Genomic DNA, 23,542 nt, shown 5'->3' with positions numbered 1-23,542 from the left:
ATCCTTATTACTTCCTGTGAAAACCTTAGCATCTTCATCTCGGCCTCCTGTCTTTTTGTCAGCGCCACAGTCTTATCTCCACCCACTCCACCCTGCCTTCACTCTCCTTTTCACCTCTCTTGTGCGCCCAACTTAACTAAAGCCTTCCACATGTTTTCCATCAGAGGAGATTTGAATTTATTCAAGAATACTTCAGACAGGGGTTCATCCCACAGAACCTTGTGAATCCTCTGTTTCGTGGATGATATGCTGGGAGAACAGTCACACTGATCATTTTATTGGAGCTGATTGATGGTGTCTCAGCGTTTGTTTGCTTTTTGGAACCGAGGGAGCGTTCGGACTACCGGATTGACTCGTTGCAGCGTTCCCCAAACCTGGACACCTGTTACAGAGTACTCTTTAAACAGTAGTCTGTACACAGCTGAGCGGTAGGATCAAATAAACTCCCACAGCTCTCAGAGCGCACTGCGCTTATATTGGTGAACCACACAGAAGCGAGAGGAGTCTCAGAAAGAGTCTAACTTGCTCGTCATTCTGCCACGAGGGTGTGAGGTCAGAAGCTGCCAGAAAAAAACTAGAACATAAAATAATTTGACCCAAACTGATGCCATACATCATCCGCTTTGGGCCGTAATCTGGTTGGTATTTTGATGCTTTTATTTCCTATTAGTTTTCACCTTTTTAAGGTATCAGTTTGGTAATATTGAGTTTTATTGAGCTTCATACCATTCTGCTTATTTAAACATTTTGTTATATGTCTATTGTGTTAAGGAATTTCCCAACTCTGGGAGAATAAAAGTATGTCTTATCTTGTAGCCCGAGCTGGGCAGTGTTATGTGAAGACTTCCCCTCAGAAAACAGATTTTGTGACGCAAAGTAGAGGAATTTTAAGCAAGGAGGTGTTTTTTTAGCTTGAGATACTGGTAACAAGGACTACAAAAGCCTGCAGCTAATTTATCATCACACACGACATGTCGCAGCCTCTGCAGTGAACACATATGGATAAGAAATGGATAAGAATAAACAGTCAAATTCCACAGAATGTGAGTATAGTTTGTCAAGCTAGACGGGGTTGATCTTTAAAGTCTTTAGCTGTAAATCCTAACCCGCCAGCTCACCGACCCTCATAAAACTTTCAGAGCAACCTGAACTCTGAGGGAAGCATCACCTGCCCAGCTGATAAGGTTTCAGTTTCTAGCTCGCAGACTCTTCAGCAGGGTAGAAGTTCATTGCTGCACCAGACGGAAGGTCTGATTAATCTTAACGCTGCCCTGTTGCCTGTAAGCCATTGTCAACACTTGACCTTTTACACAAAACCTCACGCTGGTTTTCTACAGAGCTGCTGCACTGTGTGGCATTTTAGAGACCTTCTGCATACGAGGTACCCTTCTAATCTTAGTTGTCTGTATTTTCCCCTCATTTCTTTCACAATCAGACAACAAAAAGAGCACCAAAACATGTTTTTACTCTCGTTACAGAGTTCTAACTGCTACTGTGTCTACAGCTGCTTTGAAGGGAACCTCTTATGCCCTTTTCCAGCTCCACTTTGTTCTTGTACTCTACTAGAGGAATTTTGCATGATTGCAAAACTACTGGGTGACTGTGGCTCAGGAGGTGCAGCAAGTCGTTTAATAATGGGAGGGTTGGTGGTCTACGCATGTTGAAGTGTCTTGGGTCTACCTCCGGGCCTTCTTCTGGTAGGACATGCCTGAAATGCCTTGCCAAGAAGGTGTCCAGGAAGTATGCTAACCAGATCCCCGAACCACCTTAGCTGTGGAGGAGCAGTGGCTCTACTCCGAGTCCCTCTTGAATGTCCCAACTCCTAACCCTGTATCTAAGGGACAGCCCAGCCACCCTTTAAAGCACAGGTGTCGAACTCTAGGCCTCGAGTGCCGGTGTCCTGCAGGTTTTAGATGCGTCCTTGATCCAAACAGCTGATTTAAATGGCTAAATTACCTCCTCAACATGTCTTGAAGTTCTCCAGAGTCCTGGTAATGAACTAATCATGTGATTCAGGTGCTGACCCAAGGTGATATCGAAAACCTGCAGGACACCGGCCCTCGAGGCCTGGAGTTCGACAGCTCTGCTTTAAAGGAACTCCTTTTCTTTGCTTGTATTCGTGACCTCATTCTTTCAATCACTACCCGAGCTCATGACCATAGGTGAGGGTAGATTGACTGGTAAATAAGCCATCTCTTCACCACAAACATGGTCGATTTTTGCCTCACTCGTGAACAAAATCATAGATTTGGTGATTATGCTTCATCTTGCAGATATTGTGTTAAGCTAAATGATGACTAAAACAACATCAGCGGCGGTCAACACAGAAGCACCTTGTTCTCTGATCTACAGCTTGTTAATACAAGACTTTCCAGAAGAATATCTTTATTCATAGACTCTGCTAGAGAAGAGCATTTGGTTCAGAACTGGTCAAAATATGCTGCTGCAATTAGTTTAGGTTAAGAATTATCTGCTGTTATCTTGCTGACAAATATCCAGGGCAGTTTAGCACCCATATTCTGGAGCAAAGTTTATTATATTTTCCTCAGTCTAACCATAATCTCCATATTGGTCCAAATAAATAAATATGCTGCCAGGGACTGAGTTGGAGGCTGCTGTTGGATGTGTGGCTCAGAGACAGGAAATGGAAAAGCGTGGGGTCAACAAGCACAAATTAGTTCATCTCCTTCTTTTCTACCTCTGTAAGAGCATCTGCAGTGCCTCTTCAGAAACAATTGAAAACATTGTGTGTTTGTGCGTGCGTGCGCGTGTGTGTGTGTGTGTTTTCCTGTTGAAAGGGCAGTGTATTTACCAGCCTGCGTGGCGTCAGGTGGCTCCACAAACTTGAGAAGGTTTTGTCCAACTGAAACTCTGTAACATAGCAGCAGAGCCTTTAGCAGGCCTGTGCCTCTCGGCCACATGCAGCACGTCTCTGTGTGTTTGCAGTTTTAAAGCCGACCCTTACCATGTTTCTCCCGCTGTGTGGGTGTGGTTGTGCAAACAGGTAGCCGAGAGAAAAGAGTTGGGCTACATTTGAAGGCTGTATTTAAGTTTCCTCCTTTTATGCTGCTTGAGTATTGCCCTAAGTTTTATGACTTTTTATTGAAGTATTGCATCTCAAATAGTCAGAGTATTGTACAGTAAATCTGACGGCCAAGGGAAACATGATTATAGTGATGGTTTCATGACAATTATCATTTATGTTTATTGTTAAATGATCCCACAATTAATTCATCTTATTAAACCAATTAATCTCAGGATATTAAATTTACCACCATTTTTTAAAAACAAATAGTTTTCATATTTTTTCTCTGTTCATCAATTTGTTGATTGTTTTCATTTACTGAGAAATGGATTCAATCTCAGTTTTTACTGACAGTTCAGTAAGCAGATCAATCTCTCTCTCTCTCTGTAAAGGTAACACTATGCCAGCGGTCACTTAGATTAGGTTAGCAAAGAGACTGGCAGCAGCTAGCCTGACTCCATCCAAAGGGGACAAGGTCTGCTAAACGGTGCCACTAAACTTCATTAATTATCATATTTATCTCCCTTTTTAATCCCTGCAAAAGCACAGTGTGATGTGTGAAGAGATGTTGTGGTTTGATAGGTGCTGGTAAGTGCCTTTTATTTTCTTTGGAAAGAGCCAGGCTCAGCTTTTAAGCTAACTGGGTGATTTATCCTTTCATTTAACAGGGAGGAAGACAAGTACTGCAAATCTGCCACACTATTAAAACCACCGGAGTAATATTGTGTACCCACCTGGGAATGGACCAGGACCTTAGAGTTTATAGTGTGATGATTTGAGATGGAGGGTCTTTGGAAGTTGAGCATGCTCAGTTGGACTAGGATCTGGGCTCAATACCTTGAGCTTTGTGTCACGTTCCAGCTGAGAAGTTTTGTGTTGTGGCAAGAGGGGAGGCTGTAGCCATTGGGGAGTGACATTTTTATGAGGGGTGTGCTCAAGATAAATTAAATAACAAAGATCATCAATTCAATTCAATTCAATTTTATTTATATAGCGCCAAATCACAACAAAAGTCGCCTCAAGGCGCTTCATAGATACAGAGAAAAACCCAACAATCATATGACCCCCTATGAGCAAGCACTTTGGCGACAGTGGGAAGGAAAAACTCCCTTTTAACAGGAAGAAACCTCCGGCAGAACCAGGCTCAGGGAGGGGCGGCCATCTGCTGCGACCGGTTGGGGTGAGAGAAGGAAGACAGGATAAAGACATGCTGTGGAAATCATCACAGATGTAGATCATAGATATGTGTATGTATGATGTAGCTAGCTCAGGAGTGGGCAACTCCAGGCCTCGAGGGCCGGTGTCTTGCAGGTTTTAGATGTCCTTGATCCGACACAGCTGATTCAAATGGCTAAATGACCTCAACATGTCCTGAAGTTCTCCAGAGGCTTGGTAACGAACTAATCATGTGATTCAGGTGTGTTGACCCAGGGTGATATCTAAACCCTGCAGGACACCGGCCCTCGAGGCCTGGAGTTGCCCACCCCTGAGCTAGATCATAAACTGTACAGACGCATTGGTGAGATTCAGATCTGCTAAAACAATGTAGCCCTCCAAAATGGAACCACAGACTTCTTCAGCTGATTGTCCCTTACGAATCAGCCGTTACAGTGCTGTAAGAGGCACAAACGGCACAAACCCACAAGCACCAGTCAGCTACAACTCACAGGAAATGTCACATAAAAGCCACAACAGTTTGTGTTGTAATTTAGTGGATATTTTAACATGGGGGTCTATGGGGATTGACTTGATTCTGGAGACAGCCTCAAGTGGCCTTTAACTGCAGTTTCACAGCCCCAGAGGATTGCTGCTTGGTGTTTCTTTGCACTTAAAGTTTAAGACGGGCAGTCTTCTTCACTTCACCTGTCACCTGTTTTGATGTCGGCTGATTCACATATCAGCTGAATTTTGATAAGGCTTTCTGAACACAGCAGAGCTGAATTCGACTTACTTGGCACACCAGGCGGCTCACCCACACACAGGTTTCCAACATTCCCTCACTGCTATTCAGGCCTTGGCAACCGAGCTGCTGCTGCTCGTCTTTATTGGCCACCGATCCCTGCTGGCTCAGCCCAACGCACTCTCCTCCTTTTGGAGCCCAGCTTCAGAGCAGCAAAACACAACATACCAGCAGATGCTGAGCTGCCCTCTGGCCTGTGTGCATGTGTGTGCGCGTATGTGTGTGTGTGGGGAGAAGAAAACGACATTGGCTAACCTGATGTCCAGCAAACACACCAGTGTTGGCAGTGTGGGATTATGAAGGCCGAGACGGCTCGTTTTGGACTCCGTTTGCCGCCAGCCGCTTGTTCTCTGCAGTGTTGGTTTGGATTGTTTTCATGTCAGTAGGTTTTTAATTCACTTCAGAGATGCCTAACCACTGTGAGACTGCACAGTTACTCTTTAACACATCATAACAGCAGTTACACATCCTTCACAGCTGCTGGCCTGCTGAGTTTATAACAGAGAACAGAAGAGGTCTTGTTTCTTGGCTGGCATGGTGGTTTGAGTGCAGTTTTTATTAAATTTGGAAAGTCGGAGCAGTTTAGAATAAAAGTATCTCATTTTCAGCTGTGAGAGTCGAAAAGTCCCGCACTGAACAACTGCACGACTTGTTATTTCAGCTCTGATAAACCCAGCACTGCATGTACTCAGCTCCAGACGGCACACAGACACAGTTAGCAAGTAGCTGTTGGAACCAGTTAAGCATATAAAAAAACATATAAAAGCAAAGTGGAGGGAGGAGGAGGGTGAATATTGGACTTCCTTCTCTCATTTGCTTGCTATCAAGGTGTCTATGCAAACTTTTAAAAGTTTTAAATGGAAGGAGATGTGCTCACATATGCTTTTCTAAAGTAGCACAAAAATAAATGTAGGTTTTATTTGATTGAGTGAGCCTCATACAAAAGACATCTGCATCGGTGATAATTGGGCCTTAAGGCAATGGTTAATTTTATTGTAGGGTAGTGGAATCATATTAGGTTTAAAAATGTCTTTCTTAGTCTGTATTTGAGGGTTTTAATATCCTTGTGTTCACGTCAAGTGCCACACATGTAGTTTATTAACACGCATACACGTTTTGGTCGTCGCCAGAAACTTACCTGCTCATGCAAATGCTGGCCAGCTAGCTTGAATAGTAAGTTTCCTTCATAATTTATTGTAATATAATATCAGATGCTAATGTTGGCTTCAAACTACATTTTAAAATCTGAGGAGCCGACTTCTTTACCCACCTCCACGTATAAAGCCGTATTCTTAGTGTTTTAACTTGGTGTTCACTTATTTAATAGTCCTGACACTTTCATTAACATTAATTAGTGTGATTAATTAACTACACTGCTGCTACTCTCTTTCTCTATGTGACCCCTTTAGAGTGTCTTTGGTGCATCCCCACATCGAATGAGACAAAGACATCCACGTGTCACTGACAGCAGCCGTGCACTTAAGTATACAGAATTTTAAGGTTTAGCGTAATGTAAAAGGGAAGAGTTATAAAACAATTCAGCATCCGGCAGAGATGTTATGAAGCTGGCCTGAAAGACCGAAAGCGTTTCTTCTATCAGGCTGTAAACATGTTTTTGTCGGCTGTAAATTTGGTCTTTTAAACATGGCAGTCTTTGGGGATTGACTCACTTTAGGAGCCGGCCTCATGTGGACTTAAGAGGAACTGCAGTTTCTGGCAGTGATTGAATAATCAGTAAGTTGCTTCTGCATTAGGTTTAATAATCTGGCAACTAAAGTGGTGGAAACAGCAGCACCACATTTGCTACATCCTGCTGCTTTGTAATCAGTTTTTAAATGTGTAATCAAATCACTTCAGTTGAGCTCATCGGGGCACAAACATTGCCTAAACAAACCCGACCTTGTGACCTCTGGATGGTGCTTGGTATCACTGAATCAGCCCACAGTCCTCTGTGACTGTGTTTGATTAGCTCCATGCAGTGCAGCTCTGTTTGCTCAGTGCTGATAACTAGCAGAGGTGAACATATGGTGGCTCTAATCCCATGTCAAAGCCTCAGAGCTAAGACTGTCTGTCTGAAACCCTGTGAGATCTCACTTCCTCTCTGGCACTCTTGCAGATTCACCACCCCCCTAAAATGGCTGGAGGGTGACATGTTTGTAGTTTAAACTCTTGCTGAAACCTTTAAATGTTGCTGCATTGACGTGCATCAGGTCCTCACATGTATTTTTTCTGAAACATCTGACGTACCAGCAGCATCTGTCACCTGTTTTCCAATGTGTTGGCTGCTTCTGTATTTACTGTGCATCCAGTGTAAGTGGTAGATATTGGAAAATGACATGGTGCACAGTCTGCAGAGTGGTATTTTAATACGGATGGCTGTTTATAATACCTCTGCACTGGTGGAAGGCGTGCCTGGAGGGGTTTTATTGCCAGGCTGAGATGGCGCTAAGGTCACGGGCGCCCCATCTTTGGCGCGAACATCTTCAAATTTGGCCAGGTTTTCACTTGCACTTAAGGGGTTACATAAATAGATTAAATAGTGACAGGACCAGTTGTTATTAATCTCTGGCTTCTTCCACAGCGTGTCTTCGTCCTGTGTCCTTCCCCTCACTCCCAGCCAGTTACGGCAGTTGGCTGCCTCTCCTGTTAAAAGGGAGTTTTTCCTTCCCACTGTTGCTAAGTGCTTGCTCATCGAGATTTGTCTGATTGTTGGGGTGTTCTATCTATTATTCTGGGATCTTTACCTTATAGTATTAAGCAGCTTGAGGTGACAGTTGTTGTGGTTTTGAGTTATATAAATAACATTGTTTCAATTTATTTTCAATTAGTTAGGGATAAAAAACTGGATATGAGAATCCTTCAAAGTGTCTGGCGAACTCAAGTCATTCAAGAAGGGACCAGAGTCAGAACCAGCTGAGGAACTGGAGGATTGGGAGAGGGATTCCTGGAAAGTGCAACCCCAGTGACCTGGTGACCCAGACTGGATACATGGTTATGGATGGGTGGGCGGTCAAATATGAAATCTAGACAGACATGGATGTACACTGTAACTGGTGGATAGTAAACTCGGTGTCTGTGATAACGATGCTTAAGAGCCCGTCTTTACTATGAATGCATCTGCAGGGTTTGCTGCTGTGCTGCTTAATTGCAGATCCCTCTGCTGCTGAACTGTTCTGCTGACCTGTGCTGCTTTTCTCGAGGATATTGGATCCTCCACGTCTGCAGCACTTCTGCTCACACCAACATTTTAAACCGGGGGAGGGGACTTCATTTCTCCATCATCTGCACCCCCCCCCCCCCTCCTTTCCTGCCTGATACTCCCTCCACTGCCTGCAGGCATCTGCAGAGTGATCAAATTACCCGTTATTACCGCGTGGTGCCATCACATTACTGTTATTTAGCCCAATGACCGGCCTGGACTGATCGACACTCTCACACACATGTACACAAAACCAAAGCCGTTAACTGACCCACACCGGTGAAAATGTTAACGACCAGCTCCCACACCTAAAATCAATCACATATGTGTATATTGGATTGATTGGAGGCAGAATATGTCAGTTTGTTTATATTATATTTATATTCGTTTTATTTCTTTAGCAGTTGGAGCCCCTTTAAAGTTACTGTTTTGATTATGAAATCCTAAGACAAAGATAATCAGTGTTTCAAATCCTAAACACAAACATTTGTTGCTGGGAAGACTGTAAACCCCACTCTGATGAAGGTGCTGTGTTTTTTGGCTACATTAGGGTAGCAAATGGGGAGACATTTGGAGGAAACTCCAAAGGAGGTCTAGGGTCTCAGTAAAGATGGGGAAAGGGACCTGCAAATTGAATGAAGAGAGTTCAGGTGGTTCAGGTGTTTAACAACAATGTCTCCTGGGCGCCTCCAGGGTGTCTTGTTTCAGGCACCTCTAACTGGGAGGAGATCCCAGGCAGACCCAGGATATGATGAAGATTTTATGTCAAGCCACTTGGCTTGGGAATGCCTCACTGTGTCGCCCTAGTAGAGCCGAAATAGGTGGCCACGGAGAGCGAGGTGTGGGCATCTCTGCTTAGACTGATGTCCCTCCAGCTTGGACCTGGATATTAACTGGTTAAGTCTTATATTTTAAAAACAAATGGTTGTGTCCTGGCCAAATATTTGTGTCGTGGTACAATCCGATAGTTATTTTTATTACTTTTATCACCAGGAAAAACACCTGTTAGCCCATAGTAACTGTTATCCTCACTTTACCTGCTTTGCTGTGTGTAAAGAAGCTGCCTGAGCTCTTCCTGTCCAACACAGAGAGCGGAAGGCAGGACAGGAGGGAGCATGACCAGGAAAATAACAACAGATCAGTTCAAAGAAAAATCCCAACACTTCCAAACCACAGATATGGATATAAATCGAGGGTGTAGCTCCTGTACAGGCCACTGTTGGGTTTAGACTCTTTATTTCGAAGCCTTTTTGTGGTCATATTTGCAGTTTTCTTCTTGGTAAATTCTCAAATGTAATATTACTCCCGACTGATGTTTTTGTCTTTTCCTCCCCTTCAGGTCATGAGTGCCTTTAAGAAAGACCCAGCTGAGAATAGCCTCACCTGTTCAAAGCCACGCCCTACTTGGGCCTCGCCCTGCCCCCCACCGCTGGACTCCCACCATGAGTAAGTTCCAACCAGTTGTTTATTATCGATCGGCTGCTTGTTTGCGCACCCTTTCACTTTCGTTGCTGTGTTATTATTTTATTTATTTATTTTACTTTTCTAATGCTGGATTGGTGGCTTTAGAGTTTGACATCATGAACACCAGTTAGAGACAATCAAGTGGGAGAATTTACAGGCCTTCATGGTCAGGATAGTTTTCATATGAAGATGCGATGTGTAGGACTTTTTCTATCCGTGATGCTAGAAGCACAGAGGAGCAAGTGCTGCAACCCTAGCCACCTCATTCCTCATCAGTCACTCTGCAAAGCATGATGGGAGGGCGACTGGAGCGGGAGGGGGAGTCAACTCAATGCACAGTGTGTGCGCGTGTGTGCGTGCGTGTGCGCTGTTCTGCTGTGTGGTCATGTGACTGCAATGGCTCGGCCCCACATGTCAGCTCAGTGTGAGTCATCCAGCGAGTACAGGATTTTCTGTTAATATGTTCCTACCTGTACGCACGCACACACGTGCTCATACGGTGCACCGTATATACACAGCTGATCACTGTCACACAGAATGTAGTTTGTCTTCTGCTGGACATACGTGATGCATGATACAGATGAAAGACAAATAGACTCCAGAGTAGAGACTTTGAGTGACAAAAGTTGGCAATTGACCCGCTTTATCTCCCATTTTGGTAGTCGAATTGAAGCGCTTTTGTGTATCGATACAGGGACGTCAAATATTGATATTTTAATAAATACTCTTATAATACAACGATAAAGACGACTTCTCTTCTGCACCACTATCCTGAGATAATGTCCAAGCGAACTTGGATCAGATCAACTCAGCTGAAAAACCACAATGACTAATGACACAGTTAATTGCAGTGTTGTCTGAAACAGTATGTAATTGCCAATTTGACTACATTTAGTCAGACAGCAACATTTATGGCAGGTTTTAGTGACAGTATTGGTGACAATATAATTTTGCAGCATAAAAATAACTAATGAGATGATTTTATCTTATTGGCTAAAAACAGATATTGAAAATCTATCTAGATACCCACCTGTTGTTCAAATGTTGTGTTTGTCAGGGGCAACCGATAAGAAGAAACCTTAAAGGAAGGGAAGGGGAGCTATAAAACAGCTTGTTTCATACAGAGTATCTGTACTGAAGTCCAGTATGAGATAAATGAGGATTACTTTGAACTGTGGATCATGCAAAGCTACTCTGGTAGAGGTGCTGTTGATTTGGGAAGAATGGACATTTATTAAAAGGATTTTGGTGCTTTGGAAACTCTTATCATAACAGTTTGCAGCATGAATATGATAGCAGATGTCTACAGTGGTTTACTCAAGTTCATTTAACGGAGCTACAGCTGCTTCAAAGGGTCACTGCTGAATCTTATCTTGATTTACTGCCTGCAGCTAAACGTGTGAGATGTTAAGAAAGGAACGGTTTATTTATTCACTCCAGCAACAATAGATTTATTTGCTCTTTGATATCAGGTCACTGCATTTACAGCGCTGCCCTCTCCGACCTTTTCTTCTTTGCCGTTTAGCTCACATTACAGATAGGGGATTGAACGGGAGCCAGCAGCATCTGCTGCTGCCAGCAGTCGCTCTGCACTCTCCAGCGTTTCTCCACGCAGAGCCACAAGGCCGAATATTTGTGTACCAGCAAGCTGGGAGTGGGTTACCAGGGCAACCCAGCACATGTGAGGCATGTACTGGAAGCCGATTGGATTAGACAGACACTTCTGAAGGGGGGGGTGCTAAGAGATTTAACCTGATTACTGATTTTTTTTCTCCTCTGCACACACACTCAAAGAGGTGGCGTGTGTGTCAGGAGTGTTTGGATGGCTGATGTGATTTATTGTGAGTGATGTGAATAAAGGGAGTCTTGACTGATGAGCTAAGTCTTGTGCGGTGGAAAAGGTAACCGGCACCTTGGAGGTTTACGCGACTTTGTGTGTGTGTTGTTTTTTTTTTTTTTTTTAATTGATGTGTGTTAGTGTGTAATGCAAAGGTCATGGGAACAATACATTTTAATGTTGTAATATGTTGTCATCTAAGAGAATTGATGCAGATCTGAAAAGAACTCGTGCCACTTGGGCCAAGGTTAAATTGTATATAACTCAGATTCAGGTTTGCATGGATCATAGCAGACTAAACCTTATTGATACAGACAGCTGATGTCAAAAATTCAGCATTCACCTCACTAATGATTACAAAAATAACTAGAAACTAGTGAAAAAAATGCCAATTACCCACATAAATCACCATAATTGTGGACGCTTTTTTGGGAGTTTGTTATACCATTTCCTGGGGGGCAGATAAAATGTGCACGTCTACCCTGACTGCACAAGGAGTTTATTTCTGATTGGATCACTTCCCTCCTTTCTACACAAATGAAGTTCTAATTGGATGTCGTCTCTCTTGTCTTTCATGTCATTTTTATTCATTGATCAAAGTGTCGATAGATTTCATCACAGTTTTTGTCCCCGTGCATTCGTTTTTATTTAGTTATCGATCTGTACACAGAATTTAACCTAATTTCAACCATTCACCAATTGAAATTCGAGCATTTTCTATTGAATAGAGGTCTCTAACATGTCTAGTACACAACTGTTAAGGCTAAAAACTACCACATCTTCAAAAACACAGCATTTGATCAACATTTTATTTAGCTGTGAAATGGCTGGTATCAGAGACATCAACTCCAGATACAGAGATGACATGGATATCTAGTTATAAAAATCTTAAACATGTTTATGTCGTTAATATTTGTATATCTAGATGTAATCTGTGCTACTGTCGCGTTGCGTGTTGCATGGTGAGCTTATCTGCACGAGTCTCTAATAACTTCATCATCCAGTCCTCTGCATTATTGTCTTTCTGTCTTGCAGATTTTTCTAGACCCTTCTTTGACTCCACTTTTTTTAAAAAACATATTTTCAACAGCCTTTCAGGAACTTTTTTCTTTTTTTTTTTGGTTATTGTAAATGTGGACTTTTTGTTTGGATTTGGCATAAAACCTCCCAAAAACTCAAGTTTAACCAAGAGCCAACCTGAATATACGAAACCACCCACCGGCCTGTTGCAGCCTTAAAACAGTATCAGTGTTAAATAAACAATTTAAAAAAGTTGTTAAAAAAAAAGTTAATATCTAACCTTTGTGATGGGATCTCGCTCAAAGGCAGAAAACACAGCAGATGAACAAAGTTGGTGTTTTTTGTTGTCTTAATGGGGCCCGAATGAGCAGCCGGCGCGCTGGGAGAAAGTCTTTTATGTGTTTTCATTATTCATCTCAACCTTTGATAGAGTCACTCTCTCGCCTGGAGGTGGTTGGTGATGTTGATATCCTGGGCTAATTACCTTAATTACCCCCCTATAACACACAGAGCCACCGGCCTTGGCAGGGCGGGGTTAGCGTCCTCTAACAAGTCTCTTCCTCAACCAGGAAGGCTGACTCACTCCAGATGGAAGAAACAGGGACACAATAGCAAGGCTCATCTTTCAACTGCTATAAATGGATTAGACGCTGGATGAGGCTAGGGCTGCCACGATTAGTCGACTACTCACGATTACGTTGACTATCAAAATCGTCTAATTTAATAGTCGACGCGTCGTTTGAAGCTTTGTAAGATCCCAAAAGACGCAGGAATAAGTAGTAGGATTTAAGCGTGTAATAACGGGCCGAAACTCGATAGCTAGCCGGGGGCAAGGCTCACTAGAGCCTGCGAGAACACCGGACTCCCGACAAATCGTTTTCAAACTCACCACCGTCTTTCGCTACTCGGGTTAAACATGATATATAAGTCACTTAGATAACTTAAAAATGTTATTGTTTGGCTTTTTTCAGTGTTTTATTTGTTCCTGAGTAAATCAGTTTGTCTGAGATTAAAGTTATAGTTTTTACACAGCTGAATAAACGTCAAGCAGACAACTGATTATCAGATGTGTGAGATACTCGAGAATATACTCCGGTGTCCTGTTATATTTTAGATAGCAAGGAGTTTATTAAACTTCACCGAAACAATCTGCAAATTTCATTAAAATTTAATAAACTATCATCTTGTGTTTATTTTTAGTTAGCATATACCTTAAACACTTAAAGCTGTAAGCTAGTGATAGTTATAAAAGAGCAGATGCATGCTGGTGCAGTAAGCTGTATGTTTTATGTCCAATGGATGCATGATTTGATTAGTCGACTAATCGCAAAAATAATCCGTGACTAGTCGACTATCAAAATAATCGTTTGTGGCAGCCCTAGATGCAGCATCACTGCGGGTGCTGCCTTCTCAGGGTTCTCACAGGAGGCCGGTGGGAGGTTAACTAAGGACCACTGGGTACCCTGGACAGGGTTCAAGCTATTCACCAAAGGGTCAAAGGAAGTTTTTGTGGTTGTTCATTTTAGATTTTTAGACTATTATGTACGGAAATATAATTGAGTTTGTGTTTCGCAGGTGTGAGAGGGATCTGAATCACCAAGTGGAACTAAAAGTGATATTTTTAGGAAAGGGAAAAAAAAGACCAGGGTCTTGAAATGTCACCACAGGTTGAGCTTTATTTACTCGTAGTCTCTGTGTGTTCATTGTTACACAACACATTTCATTCTGCGCCTTTATTAGATTTCTGTGGTCATCTGCTCTGTATAGCACATGCCTTCAGAGCCGGTGTGATACAACAAATAATACGATCTGTGAACAGAAGAAGCTGTTTGGTGATATAGCACAGAGTCATTATATCTGGAAATAATACACTGCAGCTCTGTCTGTAGCACAATAACTTCCAGCCCTTCCCTGCAGACCAGTAGGAAATGGATTCCCAGCAGAGTGATAACAGTGGAAGGAGAGGAGATTGATGACAAATGAGGAACAGACGTACAAGCTGTGCGATGTTTTATTGCTGTTGTATAAACAGCACAGTTAGTTAAAGGAGGATAATGGCTGTACAGGAGTTTCTATCAGCAGCAACAGTTTGGTGTGTCTACATAAAAACACTTAATAAGCTCCTATTTGTTCTGTTTTGTTAAAGCTTTACTTGTGATTTAATGTATAGCAGGTTGGCTGTTTTATCATAATCTGAATATCCATTAGAGTTATTGAAATGCTTTGCTGTGAAATATTTACAGAGCTCTCATTAAGAAATCTGTAACTAACTGCATGGATGTCAGTAATATTAATGTATGATATGTCTTGTTTTTGTGGTTCTTTTTTAGAAAGATAGATCTTAATTTCTGAATTAGGAACTGTAGCTGGGAGATAATGCAGTGAAAGTAAATGTGATTCTTAAGTAAACATCTCATTTATCTGTCATGCATCTCTGCTCCTGTTCATTTTAAACACTTGTGGAAACAGCAGTTGTTTTTTGGAGAGGTGAAATTTTCCTTTCAGCACCACATGTTTTGCTAATTCCTGATATATCACATGACCTTATGCTTTCAAGTGCGGTGGTTTCACAAACAGACCAGCAGCCACCCAAGATGATCATCGCAGTGGCTACTGGTCTGTTTGTGAATATGCTAACTCTCCCGAACTCCGAAAGAAGCATTTAGATGCAATGCAAGTCTGACTTTCTAACATATGACCGCACATGCGGGATGAGAGTTTGAGGGCAGACATGGACCGTTAACGCCAATCTGTTCACCTGTCCTTCGCCCACACACAGATGTGTACCTTCATCTCTCCCTGTCAGGAGAAGCCTGATGTCATCGCGTGGCGTGCTGGGCCCACAGTGTGTCTGGGCGTGGCGCAGGATAATTATCTTCTTCGTCAAAGCCTCATCTGGTCTCCATCTGCTGGACTCGGAAAGCTTAACCACAGAGCACACAGGGAAACGGTGTTTACACTCACTGCCCTGCTAGACCTGCAGCTTCTATTAAAACTCAAGTCGGTTTGCAGGTTTTTTCCAGCTTTACCCCAACAGTATCACATGTTAACACCTGGCTGCAGCTCCACAAATATACAGCCTTTCTATAGATAGCATCAGTGAAGTTCTGTTGGAAATATTTGTCTGAGCACCCACATGTTGGGTATAGCTCTTGAGGGAAGGGAGAGTGTTATTAACTCCACCATAATTTCCAAGCCTGGGAACTTCGTGAACATAAGCGTGCAGTCCCCACTATGATGCTAATCATGTCGGGTACGTGTCAGCTAATAGCGCTCGTGTCTCCCCGCTGTGCTTGTCATTCTTAGCTTGACACATTCAGATCCAAATAGCTCTTAGCGGGCGTTCAGAGGCAGAATAGAACTGTGTCAAAGCACTGCTTTAAACGAGGCGTGTTAGTTACTATACTTTGAGATTAGGACCGTCATGTTGAGATGCCGTGAATGGCAGTGAAGTTCAGAACCTGTGCTGAACACTGCAAAGATTATGATCATAACCAAAGCCAAACAATGAGGAACTGAGTTTACAAAAAAAAAGCAGACAAATGAAGCCGAGGCTAAAAACCAGAGTTCCTGGAGAGGCTGATGAGACACCTAGACTCCCATTTTAAATTCTGAACTATACAATAAAATACAGATGCTTATAGCCTGGAGCAAAAAGCTTGTGTCTCTGGTGAGCCACTTCTGATGCAAGTTAAATCCCTGTTTTATGTTTATGGTATGTCTGTTAGTAATTAGTATCCTTGTCGTAACTGATCAGTTAGGGCTTTATCTTTTCCTCCATTTATGGTGATGACAGCCATCGATGCTAAAATCAAGGCTTTAGAACAGGGCGTCATAAATAAATGGCTATGTGAAGCTGTGATATACAGTTTATAATGGTACAACAAGCAGTGAGCCAGGCTGACCACAGTGGTCTCATTAAAAGCTAAAGCTAAATCAGATGGTTTGTACTTTGGGTATTTGGCTTATATGCAGAGTTATTATAGTTTTGATTGCAAAATCTTTATTTCACATCTAGTTTTAGTTAGTTTAGCTTAGTTCGCTATAATAAACCATCTTATTTGCTAGTTTATTATAGTAGTTGTAGTTGTAGTACAGTTAAGTTGCAGCCAGCAGCTTGTTAGCTTAGCGTAAAGTTTCAAAGACTAGAACCTGAGAATTTATTCCAGTCGCTCTGACAAAATTACAAACAAAAAATGGGGTTTCTCACTGACTGTGGTTTAGTTAAGTACTTAAAAGATCTGAAGGATTTCTAAAGCAGCAGAGCTGTTATTGCTGCAGGCTGTTTCTTAACGTCTGAGCTATTGCACAAATCTAAGTTTTGTCCGGTCCTATGTTCCCTTTTTTTCCTTTTCTTTTGCTTGGTTTGTGTTGGTTTAGCTGATGACACCACATCCCTGAAAACACTCGGAGGCAGCATTTGTTCTTGTGTTCATTGTGTTTTTCCCGTTAAGCTCTTAAGCCCTGAAGTGATGATGACACGTCTCCTGGTGTGAAATGTGTCCTCTTACTTTACAGCAGCTCCAGATAGTTGAAGCGTCTGTGCCCAAAGAATGACTCGAAGCTAATTATTGGCGAGATTGGAATTTGTTTGCGTTGGAAAAGCACCTTAGAAAGCAGGGCCGTTTCGGTTTATTGTTGTTACGCAGGTCGGGTAGGTTTATTAGCCCGCTGTACTTCCTCTACTTCAAGGACCTGTTGCCTCAAGCATGCTGTGCATTTGAACTTGTACAGAGTCTAGGGATTAGGATTAGTCCAGATTTTATAACGGATGACATACTGTTTTCATTAATGCTGCTGTGGCACATCTAAGGGCTCCCACAGAAAGGAAGTGAGGCATGCGCCCCTAGCGTGGCATTAACGCTGCAGATGTGATGAATTTTCTCTGCAGCAGCAAAATGATCATCAAATCTGTGATGTTTACTCCCCAAATGCTACTTGTTGTTGTTTTTGCACAGACTCTTCTGTTTCTGTTCTTTTCTCTCTTCTTTTTTTTTTAAACTTGCAGTTAAATTTGTTTTGCTGTCTGCTTTATCGGCTTAACACAGAGATTCAACCAAAGCAGAAGCTGGGAAAATGAAAGCCATTCGCTTCAGAGCAGAAACCATAAAATAGGAATTGATTATTTGTCTTCACAGCGTTGCTTCCCATTCTTATGTGTTGTGATAGCAGCAACCAAAACAGTTGCAATTTGAACAAATTTGTACTTTGAAGGACTTTGTTCATTATTTATAGCTCATTATTTCTGTTCAGTTCAGTTCAGTACACCTTGCTAGTATCAGATTTGACCTTATTTTGCCTTCACAGCTACAGTGGGGCAAAAAAGTATTTAGTCAGCCACCGATTGTGCAAGTTCCCCCACTTAAAATGATGACAGAGGTCAGTAATTTGCACCAGAGGTACACTTCAACTGTGAGAGACAGAATGTGAAAAAAATATCCATGAATTCACATGGTAGGATTTGTAAAGAATTTATTCGTAAATCAGGGTGGAAAATAAGTATTTGGTCACCTCAAACAAGGAAAATCTCTGGCTCTCACAGACCTGTAACGTCTTCTGTAAGAAGCTTTTCTGTCCCCCACTCGTTACCTGTATGAATGGCACCTGTTTGACCTCAACCCCATAGAAAATCTGTGGCGGGAGTTGAAAGTCCGTGTTGCTCGGCGACAGCCCCAAAACATCACTGCTCTCGAGAAGATCTGCACGGAGGAATGGGCCAAAATACCAGCTACTGTGTGTGCAAACCTGGTAAAGACCTATAGTAAACGTTTGACCTCTGTTATTGCCAACAAAGGTTATGTTACAAAGTATTGAGTTGTATTTTTGTTACTGACCTCTGTCATCATTTTAGGTGGGGGAACTTGCACAATCGGTGGCTGGCTAAATACTTTTTTGCCCCACTGTAATTTAAGTCTTCATAGCATAAATTTAACAAACATTCCTCATAGATTTTGGTCAATATTAACATGACAGCATCACACGGTTGCTGCAGATATGTCTGCTGCACATCCAATCTCCCATTTCTCTGCATCCCAAATGTGCTCTACTGGACTGAGGTTTGTGACTGTGGATGCTATTTGAGTCCAGTGAACTCACTGCCATGTTTAATAAACCAGCTGGAGATGATTTGAGCTTTGCAACATTCTGCATTATTTTGCTAGAAGCAGCAATCCAAAGATGAACACTGTAGTTTTAAACAAATTGACGTGGTCAGTAACAATACTGAGCGATGCTCAGGTGGTGCCGCCAACATTGGTACAACAATTCTAAATGCGTATTCTATGTCATCCTTGTCACTATCAAGTTATTTACCATATAACCACTTTCTTAAAAATTTTTTATTGATGGTACTTGGGACGACGCAGAGTCATCACAATCACTTCCCTAGATAATCAAAGATCAATCAGTTTTAGGAAGTTGTGTAGTTTTCCTATTAGGACATCAGGAGAGATTCATGTTGTTCTGGTGTTTGAATCCATTTTGCCCTTGTGTTTGATGTAGTCTCTAAGTTTCAAGTCATACTACAATATTTTGGAAAGTATTTCAAGTCTGCGTTTGAAGACCTGGGAAACTTTTGATGTGTGAGTCACCAGTCTAGATTCATTACAGGACTAAGATTCCTGAAATATTTTGGATTCACTTGTAAATTTAGCCGGGGTGTAATTTCAGCAAATACAGGGGTGAAGGTGGAAAAGTAATCTTCCCCCAATCCTCCTCCTCTTTTCTCTCTCCTTTCCACCACTGCACATGGTCTGCTGCCATGTTTTATTTTATGTCTTGCCCGTGTGTCCTCTATGACGCTCAGTGGCCAGCCGCTCTCTCTGTCTTTTCCTGCAGTTGTGAAAGATGCTTGGCTGCCGTGTTTGTGGTCACAGAGTTTGTGTGTGTTGGGGTTGGTTGGTGGTGGTGGTGGTGGTGGGGGGGTGTTACAGGAAGGAAGCTTTGCTGGAATATGATTACATCTTCCAGTAAACAAGGCAGCAGGAGGAAATGGATCCAAAGACCCTATCCTCAGGGCATCACGGTGCAGATACTAAAGCTGGAGAGAGAGATTTAATGGGTAATATAAAGTTACCGAGCGAGCACATGTGCCCTGATACATGGCTTTGAGAATCAGACCTGACCAGTTATTGGTTTCTTTCTGACTCCATTGGTAGGTGCAAGCTCTCACAGCTCCACAGAATTTGGCTTCTTTTTCCTTTCATTCTTTTTTTTTTTTTTTTTTTTTTACTTTTACATCTTATTGTTTCTTTATATACATGGGGATTGAAGGTTCATCCAGTTACCTGTTAAGTAGTCTTTGAAAGTGCCTGTGCTTTTTAAACCTGGTATGTTAGGTAAACACTGTCTACAGTGCTTCTTCATATTATTGATTATTATTACATCAGTCTCCTCGCCGCACCTTGCTGTGATGTCTGGCTTTTTTCAGATTAATGATAATGAATGAATGATAAAAAATCTGTGTGCATTAAAGTAAACCTGTTGATTGTAGCAGCTTCTGTGATTCAGTGTTAAAATAATCCTTCTTTCACAGCTCATCCTCTGACTGAAACAAGCCATTTTTAGCTCAAGAGGACTTTGTTCTGATTGGCTGCCCCTCAGAAACAGAAGGTTTTGACAGCAGTTGGGCGGGGCTTGTGCGCTCACAGAGATTACTTGTACATGTCCTGACCTCACAGCATTACTAGCCCTGTTCCAGCATTGTAGCGGTATGTTTACCATAGGAAATAAGGAAAAGCGTAATAGGTGCCCTGCTTTCACGTATAAAATGCAAGTTTCCTTCATGGACAATGACATGAACTCCATAACTTCCTGAAACCCACTCGGCTTCCTGAAAATCAGTCTGTCAGAAATAATTAAATGATCCTGTTGTAGTTGGTATGAACTTACAGAATCATTCCAGCTTTCTTACATTTATGTATGTGTACAGTTCAGGGCTGCAGAGGGAAACATGTTTTCTGTAACAACTGCCTTTATTTCCCATGATGCCTTTTGTGGAATGAGTAGTCACTCTGTCATCCACTGGAGCAGCCCTTAGCCTTTTTATTAGTTTTTATTTAATTAATCTATGTATTGAGCCTCCACAGAGGTGCAACTGCTTCTATGATATGTATGTATGTATATGTATATATAGCCAAGTTTGTCAGCCCAACAGTTAAAAGTCCAAATATTGAATTGACTGACATGGAGAACTGACAAAATAATATTTTATATCCTGGAAACTTTGATAAAAAAGATGCACTAAAATAGTTTCAATTTTTCTTGGACACTTAGATTTATTGGTTTAATTCTATTCCTTTATATCTGGAGAAAGATGGAGCAAATGCCCGACTTTTATGCAGCAGTTGGATGGCGACTTGTTGTTGCTGAAATTGTTGATGGGTTTAATTTCCTGCTTATGTAAACATGAGATCCCTGATGAGGGACAGCCTCTCGGTGCTGCTGTGGTTGTCATTGTATTTTTCCACAATCTTGTTTCAGCTCTTAACACGCTTCTTCAGTCTGTGTATTTTTATCCCGGTTGATACAGTGATGGTTACTTCAGTTTATTATTTATTATTATTTGTTTTATTGTTTATTTTGTCAGGAAACCTGCATAAAATTATAAATATAAAAAAAGGAAAAATAACTAGCTGATAGCTAATTTCCATCTGGAGCCTCTGGGCAGGTAATCATACTATTGAACAAGCTATAAAATACAAATACATGTCTGAAATAATAGATACAAGTTGTGAAATACAAGCAAATGTGCAGAGAAAACCTAAAAACCCTCCAGGCACACGAAGCACACTGTGAAACCTGTGTAAATGGCCAGGTGTTCCCATCAAAATATGAAGCTAATCAAAAGAAAAGGGTCAGATAACTGCTGGATTTGATTAATGTGGACATAAATAACACCAACAGTCACCTCAGGGTGCTTTACATTAAAAGACCCTACACTATTTGAGCAAGCACTTGGTGACAGTGGGAAGGAAAAACTATTTTAACAGGAAGAACGAGGCTTAGGGAGGGGCAGCCATCTGCCACAACCTGTTGGGGGGGTCATAGGTGGAAGAGGTGCTGATAAGCACAGGAAACCTGGAACCAAAGTAACTGAAAGCTATCCAAGCCAATGGGAGCTCCTTCGAAGTTAAAGAGAGCGGGAAGGAAAGACACACAATTTCAAGCAGAGATTTCCCTTGAGATGGACCTGTTTCATACCTTTGTCATCGCTCCTTTAATCCTTCATTCTACAAAATGAAATGCTTACAACGCTTTTGAATGCTGAAGCTTTTATTTGTCTCACACTGGGTTGGCCTATAAAACATCAGATGTAGTCAGGAGACAAATGGATAAAATGGACTTGTTATAGACAAGTCGTCATGCAGCAGAGGTTATAAGACCGAGTCAGGTTGTCTTGGTTGAAGCATATTTTGTGTGCTGGGCAGTCAGTTTGGGGGTGGGTGTTTAAAAAGCCCCGAGGCAGTCATAACTAGCCTCTCAGAGCTGCCAAATTAGCACTTCCAGTTGGTTATTTCATTGCTGCTTGGCAATTTTTCCCCCCCGTACTGTTGCACTTTTATCAAGTTTTCCAGCAGCATTATTTAGCTGCTTTGGGGTTTTTTTCCTGATGGGGGACAAAAAAACAGTTGACTACATTTTTGATCATACCCTCGAGACTAGGGATGGGTACCGGTGTCTGGTGCCATGATGGCACCGGTTCTGACATAAACGGTAGTAACCAGACCGAAAAGCAGCGCACATTTCGGTGCTTTATTTCGGTGCTTTTTTTTCCTGAGCTGTGATACACTTCTAGCCAATCATTTTACGTTTCCGAGGATAGTAGGCGGGGCCAGGTACGTACGTTCTGTTAGAGCAGAGCTACAGATTAAAAATGTCCAAGGCGAAGCGGTCAAAAGTCTGGCTGTACTTCACAGCAAAATATGCAAACTCAGCAGCCTGCAACAAGTGCTTTAAGCTGATACTGTGATACTGTCAAAGGAGGTAACACCTCAAATCCGATGAAACACCTGGCGACGCATAGCGTTTTTTTTAAAAGCCCAGAAATGCGCAATATTTGATAGCTTGCTGCGAGACCTCACACCGTGCACGTCTACTGTGGGTGGGTTACCTGTTATGCAACATCCCCCAAAAACCCGAAGAGGAGAGTCCTGGCCCCTAGCCCTGCCAGTGTAGCAGAAATGATGACGGATGATGATGCAGCAGCAGCCGTTCTTCTCTGCGTGAGTAGCTTAATGTTGTTCGTGTGTAATTTATGTTGAGTAGGCTAACCACGTTATTACATTAATGCATGTAAGGTGAACTAGCAAACATCATCATAGCTACATGCTGCTGTCTTCTTGTTTGATGGCAGATACTCCCTTCACCCTGGCCAAAAAGGCTAAAATGACCAAAGAAAAAGTGGAAAACAGTTAAACATGAGAGGTTTAGGACAAAGTTTGTGTTTTTTCCATTGTTTAAGCACTGCTTCCAGCCAAGAGTGATACCATATATGCCCCATAGCTGCAGAAAAGGCTAACATTGTTATCTTTTTACAAAAAGCAGCTGAACATGAGAGGTTTTTGGACCAATTTTGTGTTCTCCATTCTTTAAGCACCGGTTTGAGCACCGTTTGAGCACCGGCACCGTTTCAAAAGTACCGATTTGGCACCGGTATCGGATAAAACCTAAACGATACCCATCCCTACTCGAGACAGCCATAACTTAGGGAAGCTGCACACAGAGTAATTGACATTATCAGTGCATAAAATATGAAGATTTGACTTTCATATCAGGATGCAGAGACCTGTGGCGCATTGTACGTTCAGTTGCTGACAGCTATTTCTTAAAAATTCATCTAGCTGATTGATTTAAACCGCTGAACTGGTTCACCCGATGAATAGCATTAGATCAACTGACTGCTAACTGAAGAAAAGAAGCTGCCATGTGCTGTCTGCAGCAGGCAGTCATTTTAATGGAAAACACAACGTTGTTTTTTTAAAAATAAATAATGTATATTTTAAACAAGATAATTGTACCATAAGAATTTAAGATCAA

General features: G+C 42.0%; 1 protein-coding gene across 3 annotated transcripts in view; it reads left to right on the top strand.

Annotated features, from left to right (window-relative positions):
• usp6nl (USP6 N-terminal like) overlaps window positions 1-23,542 on the top strand; it is a 106,284-nt gene that overhangs the window by 4,005 nt on the left and 78,737 nt on the right. For all 3 annotated transcript variants that reach the window (XM_026148326.2, XM_080291730.1, XM_080291729.1), the window contains exon 2: window positions 9,524-9,630. In XM_026148326.2, the coding sequence (XP_026004111.1) occupies window positions 9,627-9,630 (4 nt within the window). In that variant the 5' untranslated portion in view covers window positions 9,524-9,626. The remainder of the gene's footprint in view (window positions 1-9,523; window positions 9,631-23,542) is intronic.

The sequence above is a fragment of the Astatotilapia calliptera genome, chromosome 17 (assembly GCF_964374335.1).
Source record: "Astatotilapia calliptera chromosome 17, fAstCal68.1, whole genome shotgun sequence".
Taxonomy (NCBI): domain Eukaryota; kingdom Metazoa; phylum Chordata; class Actinopteri; order Cichliformes; family Cichlidae; genus Astatotilapia; species Astatotilapia calliptera.
The sequence above is the reverse complement of the archived record's forward strand: the minus strand, read 5'-3'. Positions and strand labels throughout refer to the sequence as shown.